Source organism: Condylura cristata, unplaced genomic scaffold (genome assembly GCF_000260355.1).
Source record: "Condylura cristata isolate star-nosed mole 26May11 unplaced genomic scaffold, ConCri1.0 scaffold00038, whole genome shotgun sequence".
Taxonomy (NCBI): domain Eukaryota; kingdom Metazoa; phylum Chordata; class Mammalia; order Eulipotyphla; family Talpidae; genus Condylura; species Condylura cristata.
This window is the reverse complement of record NW_004567139.1, coordinates 8,699,759-8,708,966: the sequence shown is the minus strand read 5'-3', so window position 1 is coordinate 8,708,966 and position 9,208 is coordinate 8,699,759. Positions and strand designations below refer to the sequence as shown.

Genomic DNA, 9,208 nt, shown 5'->3' with positions numbered 1-9,208 from the left:
GGGGGGGCATCGTGGGCCCCTGCAGTGCTCAAGCCTGTTCCGTTAAAGACACGCCCGGGGCCTTCAGCCTGGGGAGCACCCCAGGGACGGGAGAGGCGTCAGAAGGCTCCCCGTGGTCTCAGGCCTTAGGCTTGCGTCCCGAGGAGACCTCTGAAGAAGAGGCTCACACCAGGGCACCCTTGGGCGTTGGTCAGAGGCGGAGCTGGCCCCTCCTGCCTGGCCAGCGCCAGGAGACCCGTGGGCAGGCAGCGCTGGTGTCTGGCGATGTCAGCGGGACACTAAGCCCCGCGCCCCTCATAACGGAGCCGAGCGGGGGACAGAGCCGTCACCGGCAAGCCAGTGACCGTGATGACCGCGGTCATCGACCCCTGGCCTTTCTCCTGCATGTGTTTCCCAAGTTCCCTGTGAGCAACGCCTGTCGCCCTTCCGATCAGAAAAATGAACACCCTGGGAGGGTCACCTGTCACGGCGCTGGGGACCGGGTTCCCCGCCCTGCGCGCCCTCCCGCCAGCGATGCCGGCTAACGCCTGCCCCTCTCTGACCCCTAGTCTTCCGAGAACATTCCGCCGGGCTATGAAGTGGTGTCTCTCCTGGAGGCCCTCAACGGGCCCCTCACGCCGTCCCCCGCGGTGCCCCCGCTCCACGTGCTGGGGGACGGGCCCCTCTCGGGCACGCTGCCCTCCTACGGCAGCGACGGCCACCTGCCGCCCATCAGGACGCTGTCCCCGCTCGACCGCCTGTCCGACTGCAGCAGCCAGGGGCTCAGGCTCAAAAGGAGCCTCTCCAAGTGAGTTCCGGGGCCACGGCCTTGACCCAGGGTCCCCCAGCGGGGTGGGCCCACCGGGGCTCGGGGGTGGAAGGCTGTCCTGTCCTTCAGGGATGAAAGTAGGGTGGCGTGTGGGCCCCCAGGGGAGTCAGACCCACGAGTCTCCTGTGCTGTCTTGGGGGAAAGGGGTGAGGCGTAGGGGGGAGGACACGGCCAGGGTCACTGGGGCCCCCAGGAGTGTCGCTTCGTCCAGCTCTGGAAGGACCCCTGTTCTCTGTGTCTCTTAAGCATTTAAATCCATGAGACACCTCCAAAGGGGAATAAAAGTGGGGTACTCTAGAGACGAAAATACTGAAGTCCCCAAAATACCAGCACCATTCAGACACGGTTATTGAAGGAGTTTAAAGGTAAACGTCGGACTTCCTGGCCCTGGAGAGCTGGAGCTTTCCCCCACCACACCCCTGCTTAAGCCTGGGGGTTCCCGGCCCCTCGCGCTTCTGGAAGTTGGTTCTCCAGCAAGGGCACGTCTGTCCACGAGTGGACGTTCGTTGCAGCTCCTTCCCCTCCGCTCCCAAGATCCATTTCCCAGAACTCGTCCGTGCTGCACGAAGAGGCGGACGAGCCGTCCTGCACCGACTCCGAGGGGCCCCCGGCCCAGCGGCCGGCGCAGCACCTGGGCGAGGTAACCACTGACCGCCGCCCACTCGCGACCCCTGACCGCAGGCCACAGCCAGCCAAGCCACAGGGCGCCTGAGGGCTTGCGGGTGGACACAGAAGAGTGGGTGGGACTGTGGGTCTCAGTAGCTGGGGAGGGAGTGGGGGCTGGAGCTGGGGTGCCCACGCCTGTGGAGCCCGGCAGGGGCACATACGGAGGGAAACGGGGTTCGCTACTCTGCGCGCCCCTCACAGACCACCAGGCGGGTGCAGGCCCTCGGGGCGTGGACGGGCACTCCACGGGCAGCTCTAGGCTCTCTGTGGGGCGGGCTGGCGGCTTTGCTGACTGAGTTTTAACCTGAGGGCGCGAGGGTGGGAGAGATGGCGCAGGGCGGACGCTGAATGGTGAGAGGAAGGGGGGAGGGGTGCAGCAGCTCCAGGCAGGCGGCTGCCGAGGGGAGCCAGCCCGTGACCTCGCCAGCCTCCACAGAGAGAAGCTGGGGCCCGAGCCTCCCGGCTGTGGGGGTTGGGCCGTGGGCTGGGGGCGACCCGTAGTGGTGTGGGGAGCAGGTGGCGAGGCAGCAGACGGCCGAAACAGCCCCACTGGCTTTGTGCTCCCCTCCTCAGAGGGAAGCCTGGTGTCCCGTGTCATAGCTGCCGGTGACCTGTGTCACCTGAGCCGCTGTCTCTGTGTGGCCACAGCTGCGCTCCTGCGGGGCTCCCCTGGGAGAGCGGCCTGGCAGGCTGGGGGGGCACGGAGGAGCCCCCCTGCTGGGCCTGAGCTCCACGCCACCCCACCCCTCCACTAGCCTAGTGTGTTCACTCTCCCTCTCCTCTCTCCCCAGGAAGAGGGTGTGACCCCAGAGAGTGAGAACCTCACCCTGTCGTCCTCAGGGACCATCGGCCACTCGTCTTGCACAGGGACGCCGCTGTCCTCCACCATCTCCTCCCCAGAAGGTACCCGAGGGCCACGCGTGTCCTCCCCCAGCCACATCCCTCAGCCCTGCAGCCCCTCCAGACACCGGTGGGGCACCACCACCTCATGTCCGTCCTGCCGGCACGCGCAGCCGCTGGGCCCTGAGGGGCTGCTGGGCTCGCGAGGGAAGGGGCAGGGCTGGCCAAGCTGACCTCTGAAACCTGCCAGGGGAGGCGGCGAGGCCACTGTCACCCTGGCCCAAGCTCGGGGACAAGGAGCCAGGCCTGACCTGCTGTCTGCTTCCTCCTGTGGCCACAGACCCTGCCAGCAGCAGCCTGGCCCAGTCGGTCATGTCCATGGTGTCCTCCCAGAGCCAGCACTCCCAGATCAGCACCGACACGGTCTCCTCCATGTCCGGCTCCTACATCGCCCCTGGCACCGAAGAGGAGGGAGAGGTCCTCCCTTCCCCTGGGGCCACCAGCAGGGCCCCCTCAGAAGAAGGAGAGGTGAGGCCTGGGGAGTCCCCGCTGCCCGGTGTGCTGCACAGGCACCGGAGTGGCTCCTTTGAGCTCTGCCCCCCGTCGGGCCATGCCGAACCGGGCGCCCAGGGTCCACAGCGCCCTGGTCCCGCTCCTCTGTTGGGCCGCCTCTGTCCAGAGGACGGGGTCAGATCTGCCACCACGGAGCTGGCCGGGGAGCCGGGGCGATGGCGTCCTGACCCCCTGCCCCTCGCAGGCGATGCCCGGGGCGTCTCCAGACCGCAACTTTGTCGGCCTCGCAGAGGAGCAGGATGCTGAGGTAACAGGCTGCAGCCGGGGCAGCCGGGGCAGCCGGGGCAGCTGGGGCAGGGATGTGCTGGAAGGAGCGGGGGCGTGGCCGGCAGCCGCGGGGCGTGGCCGGCAGCCGCGGGGCGTGGCCGAAGCCGCGGGGGCGTGGCCGAAGCCGTGTTGGTTGGGGCGGGGCGTGAGCACAGGGCGCTGGTCTTGCGAGCTGGGCCTGGAGCGGGAGTCCCCACCAGAGTCCGCACCTTGACCCCACTTTGCCCTTCGTCCAGTGGGTGTCCACGAGGGGCGACTGTGTTGCAGGCACTTCCTGGCGCCGGGGGACAGAAAGACCCGAGGGGCCTGGCCCCCACCCCGGCCTGCCCAGAAGCCCCTCCAGGGGGGGACAGGACTGCCAGCCACATGGCAGCGAGGCCCCGCCTCTGGGGGGGGCGGCTCCGGAACTTGCTGTGGCGCCAGATGACCTCCCAGGAGCACAGCCCCTGGACAGGGTTTAGGTCGTGGGGGCTTTCTGACGTTTCATGATCTCACTGCGTTTTGCCCGACATAGATTATCTGCACCTTGCAGCAGCCTGTGAGCAGATCTGAGGGGGGGCTGGGCCTCGCCAGCCCCAGGCCACGAGGAAGGTGCCCTCCCCCCCCCCTGCAGGCCCAGCCCAGCCTGCCCCACCAAGCGAACCTGCCTCTGCTCAGCCTTCTAGAGCTCTGGGGCTTGGCCCGTAGACAGGGCAGGCGCTTTCTGAAGCCTCAGTGGCCTTCCTCTGTCCTAGGGAAATGACGTCATCGAGGAAGAGGACGGACCTCCCACACAAGAAGATGGTAAAGGCCTTGGGCGCTTGCTCCGTCTCTTGATACTGCTTCCCCGGTGCCGTGGGCCAGGCGGGGAAGAGGCAGGGGTGCGGCGGCGCGTGGCCGTTGTGTGGCCGTGGGGAAGGTGGTCAGTGCGAGCAGGGGGCTGGGGACCCCGGTGGCCCTCCCAGCTCCTTGTGGGACCCGGAGCCATGTCAGGAGGAGGAGCTGCAGCGGACACAGGGCGTCGCATCGAGTCCGAGCGGACTTCCCGGGCCCTGCGCCGTCCTTCTGGTCCTGCTGTCTGGCTGAGTCCCGTCGCTCTGGCCAGCAGCCCCCAGACTCAGCAGCCTCAGCTAAGCCACATCCCGGGCGGGGGCACCGTCACCTCACCCCCGTCCTGCTGGCGCTCCCCCTCCCTGAACTTTATGGAGGGAAACAGGCCCCTGGGCCCTGAGGGGCCGCGGGCGCCCGAGGGAAGGGGCAGGGCTTGGCAGTGGACTCTACGGCCCTAACAGGGCAGGGCGGGAGGGCACCGGCCCTCGCCGATTCACACCCGACTGGAAGGACAGGTGGAGGGGCGTGATGGCGGGGGGCCTGGCCTCCGCGGAGAGGGGCGGGCCGGGGGTCCTGGGGCCCTGGGCTCCGGCAGCCCAGCGCAGCCCCGCGCGAGGGCAGCAGCCCAGCGGGCGGCGGGGCAGGCCACGCCGCTCTCCTTTCCCACGACGAGGGCCCCAGCGTCTTCATCGGGAAGACTTGTTCCGAGTAAGGCCAGAAGGGAAGGGGGCTCCACGTGGAGCCGGGAAGTCGGAAGACGGGGTGGGCTGGGAAGATCACCCCCGAGAATGGAAACCCCACGGTCTGGGACCGCGTGCCCTCCGGCAGGGCACCTGCAGAGCAGACCTGAGCCCCGGCCGGGCGGCAGATGTCACCGACTTGCTTCTGCTTTGGCGCTGGCTGTGGCTTGGGTGCTCAGGGCGTGCATGTGGACTTGGTCAGTCTGGCCTGGCCAAGGAGCCCTGAAGGAGGGGTGGCCGCCCCGAGGGGCTCAGCCGCACCCTGCACGCCGCCCGGGGGCTGCGCTTCAGCCACTCGGCAGATGTCTTGAGCGCTGCAGGCTCCCGAGTCAGTGTGAGTTCCCCGTAGAACACTTGCTCCTGAGAGGCCCAGGCGGCTTCCATCGGACGCCCCAGCACCCCCCGGGTGCCCCAGCACCCCCCAGACACCACAGCACCTCCGGGGGGTTTTCTCACTCTTGCCAAAGAAGAGAAAAAGAGGAGAGTTTAAAAACAAAGCCTTTCCCTTTTCTTCCATGCCTGTAGGTCCTGAGAGTCCCTGCAGACGTATTCAGAACAGCCAGTTAAGTCTTACGTCATCCTGTGAGTTCAGTGATGCCGAGGGGCTCCCCAGACCAGGGAGCGGCTCCCCAGACCAGGGAGCCCAAGGCCTTTCGTTGTTTGCGGCCCCGACATTGCTCAGGGCCGTGGGTCACCCACTCACACCACAGACGCTGCAGGAGCTCCCCGGCTCTCCCACCACACTTCCCGGGGCTGCACCCCTGGCCGCTGGGGGAGCCCGCCTCCCCCAGCCCTCAGTGGTCAGCTCTCCACAGGCAGTCAGGGAAGCAGCAGGCCCGAGAACAGGCAGGTCAGGCCCCCATCAGCTCCTTTATTGTCCACTCTCTACCCACTTAAGAACTGTCTTTTTTTAAGCATATGATTTGATTTGTTTTTGTCTCCATCCTGAAGATGTTTGTTTGAGGACAGCAAAGCAGAGCAAAGCACACTGGCCACTCTAACTGCACTCGCTCCGTTGCAGGCCGGAGGACATGCGCGTTTCTAGGTATGGAGTGTGACAATAACAATGACTTTGACGTCGCCAGCGTGAAAGCACTGGACAATAAGCTGTGCTCTGAGGTCCACTTACCGGGTGAGTGGCAGACTGCTGAACACGGCCTTGGTGGGGGACACTCCCTGCTCGCACCCCGCCCTCACCCCGGACCCGGCCCCTGCCCGGCAGTTCCTGCAAGGAGGCGTGGGCTGTGCTGAGACGCTGCAAACCCTGGCTGGAAGGGAGCGAGGCTGCGGGTGTGTCCCCGAGTACCCCGCTCTGAGCCAGAACTAGGCCGGGAGAGGCGGAGCAGGGGCCCGTCACCCCTGGGGAGGGGCCTGAGTGAGCCCCCTCCACTCCTCCTCGCCCGCTATGGCAGGTGGCCTGGGCTTGTTCCCACGACAGGAAGTTTGAGGCAGACACTCCCCCTCTCTTCTTGCAGCCATAACCTGACCCCTTGAATAGGGGGTCAGTCCGCAGCCCCCCGAAAGGGCCCGTTCTTGGCCTTAGTCTCAGGGAGGAGTCCAAAAGCCAACACCAGGCTCTGTGAGCAGCAAGCGTTACCTCCCCCCACACTGACCATGGCCCCCGAGGGGCAGCCAGGGCGGAGCCCGGCTTTATCTGACGGGGCTGTCAGTGTGGGATGCTGACACAGGCCAGGACACACCCAAGTGACCGCACTGAGCCCCGGCCTGCTCCCCGTCCCCCGCCCCCCGTCCTGCCTCCTCGCCCTGCCAGGCCCCAGCGCCACCGCCCTAAGGCTGCAGCTGGCCCAGGTGGACTCAGCCACGCTGTCCCTCCCGCCGTGACCCCGGCAGTTCCGTGAGCCCCAGAGTGAGGGCAGTTGCCGCTTCAGAGCCTCCTCACACCTGGGGTCCAGTGCTTCACTCGCTCGGTGAAGTGGCTGGAGGCCTCCGAGCACCCCCACTCCCTGCGGCTGCCACGCTCCATGCCCCACGCCCGGGCACGCCGCCAGCCCCCGAGCCCGGCCAGCTGTGCCTGCCCTCCGCCCGGAGGAGCTGCCCTCTCCGGAGCCCGGGCGGCAAGGCCCCGGCTCCCCCCGCTCTGTCTGTCCGTCTCCTTTCCACATCTCCTTGCCGAGCGTGAATCGTGTGTCTGGTCTGTGCTGTTCGAGCTCGTTTCTGTTGCCGGTACCCTGTGAACGCCGCGCCCGCCGCGCCAGCCCTGCGCTGAGCTGTGCCCACCGCGCTTGCCGGGTGGGCTCCCAGTCCTGTCTGGCAAGGGCCCGTGTCCAGCCCACTGAGACTTTCTGAGAAAAACATACCAGTGAGGACGTGTGAGCCCCGGCCCCGCGACCGCGGGTGCTCGCTGGCAAGGGCCCCGGGCCGGGCTGCTGTGAGCTGGGGCCGCGGGGCTCTGGGAGCTGGCGCCCCGCTCCGTGCTGGGTGCCCTGGCGGGGCTCCTCGGGGCTTCTCGGTCCCGTCTCTGGCAGGGGACTCTTGCGGCCAGCCATACGGGTGGACGCAGCCGCTGCTTCCTCTTCCTAACTCCCTCCGGCCAGCCTGCTTGTTGGTATTGTCTTCATTGATGGGATTGCAGGAGGGAGCGTGACTGAGAGGAAGAACGAACCCCTGGGGTTCCTAGCGGTGGCCTCAGGAAATGCTGAGACCGACCTGGGGTTGCAGTTCCAGCATGCGCAGCGGGAGGAGCGTGGGGGTGCCCACTGTCCTGGCCCGCGGCCTTGGGGCTCTGGGCAGCGGGAAAGCACTTCCTGGCTCTTTGGGTCTGCTGTCAGCCCGTCACTCACAGCAAAACTCCGGGGAACTCTGCAAGAGTCCGTGTCCACTGCAGCGGGTGTCCTAACACGTCCAGCTCTTGGCCCCAGCTTCCTGGCCGGCTCCTCGCTGGCCCGGGCGTGGCCTCCCGTCTGGTCTCTGCTCCATCTGCTTCCTTCCCCCGAGGCGGAACAGCCCTGCCCCCCCAGGACAGGCAGCTGTAAGGACCCCCAGTGTCCGAGCTGGTCACCCTCGGAGCGGGCAGAGGAGCCTGCGGCTCTCCAGCCCCGTTCTCCTGAAAGCTTCCGTCGCCCTGGGCTTGGAGCGCCAGGGAGCGCGTGCTCTAAGGTGGCTGTGAGGGACCCGCGGAGGTGGCACTGACGGCATAGGCGGTGATGGTTTGGAGGCCACACCAAGTCAGTGGGTCCTGGGGGGCCGGAGGCCACCCACCAACGGTGGGCCAGTGGTGGGGGCCGTGGTAAGGCGGAAGGAGCCTGTGCGCGGTGTACGAGGTGGAGAGAAGGAAGGACCGTCGGGTTTGTTCTGTTTCCAGTGACTGGACGCAGCCGGGCGGGCTGGGCTGTGGAAGCTGCAAACGCGGAGGCCGCAGCTAGGTCCCTGTTCAGGCCTCACGACCCAAGACTAAGAGGCCGCTGGAACGCCCACACTCTAGACACTGAGCAGACCTGCAGGGTCTCTTCCCTGCGCAGGAAACTGGGCGCAACCGAGACTGAGGCAGGATGCGGCGCTTCCCAAATCCACCGCCAGGGGGCGCCCTGCTCCCTTTTCTGGGTCCCCACTCGGGGTCTGCGTGGAAAACACCTGTTTGTCTCCTCAAAGGCAGGCAGAGGGGGAGCTCCACACCGAGGGGGAGCTCCACGCCTAGGGGAGCCTGTGGGCGTGGGGGCCGGCCCCCCGGGTCTCACGGTGTCCTCACGGCAGGGTGTCAGGACCCAGGGAGAACAGTCCAGAGTCTGCTCCAGAAGGAAGTTCCTGGCCCACGGTGCTGGGCCGGCGCGGCCCGGTTTGACTGTGTGCATGTCTGTGTGTCTTCTCTCGTTTACCATCTGCTCTTGGTCTTTCCTACGAACAGCCGCAGCTCCGGAGTCCTGCCCCATAAACATTGAGGAATAGGTATGAGACCTCCAAGCCCACAGGTGAACAGACCACTCGCTTTACTTGAGGTTCCACACCACAAAGGTCACCGGCCCAGCGCCCCACAGAGCGAAAGAGGCACTTGACCCATACCCAGACTCAGCACCCATAGGGAATACAGCACCCCAAATTCTGAGTGGGCGTGAGAGGTCCCTCAGGCTTTCTTGCTGCCCCTCCTCGGCCCACTCGCACCGCAGGGCGGATCGTCGCTTAGGATGGCAGGGAAATAGGCCGTTTGCACCCCCCCATGCCTATTCCTCCACCTCTGATGGGCCTGCCCGCGCTGGGCCCTGCCCAGGGCCTCAGGGGTTCAGGGATCCCCCCCACAGTGACAAGTGGGGGAGCACTCAGGTACCCTGACTTCTGGCCTGGGCCTTGGAGGGATGGAGTGGGCTGCAGAGGCAGTTCCAGAGGTCCTGGAAGGGAAAGCCAGGCCTGGGGGCAGCTGAGAGCTGGGCCGGGCCAGGGGGCAGCTGAGAGCCGGGCCTGCGGGCAGCTGAGAGCCGGGCCTGTGGGCAGCTGAGAGCCGGGCCTGGGGGCAGCTGAGAGCCGGGCCTGGGGCAGCTGAGAGCCGGGCCTG

The 9,208-nt window shown here is 67.0% G+C and overlaps 1 protein-coding gene across 5 annotated transcripts in view; it reads left to right on the top strand.

Moving 5' to 3' along the window:
* RNF157 (ring finger protein 157) overlaps positions 1-9,208 on the top strand; it is a 40,647-nt gene that overhangs the window by 27,743 nt on the left and 3,696 nt on the right. Inside the window, exons 11-18 of one of the 5 annotated variants that reach the window (XM_012733027.1) lie at positions 549-787; positions 1,343-1,448; positions 2,266-2,377; positions 2,655-2,842; positions 3,072-3,134; positions 3,889-3,937; positions 5,726-5,836; positions 8,567-8,607. In XM_012733027.1, coding sequence (XP_012588481.1) covers positions 549-787; positions 1,343-1,448; positions 2,266-2,377; positions 2,655-2,842; positions 3,072-3,134; positions 3,889-3,937; positions 5,726-5,836; positions 8,567-8,607 — 909 coding nt within the window. Of the gene's footprint in view, positions 1-548; positions 788-1,342; positions 1,449-2,265; positions 2,378-2,654; positions 2,843-3,071; positions 3,135-3,888; positions 3,938-5,725; positions 5,837-8,566; positions 8,631-9,208 lie in introns of all 5 variants that reach the window. The other 4 variants (XM_012733028.1, XM_012733026.1, XM_012733030.1 and 1 more) reach the window with 4 other exon arrangements.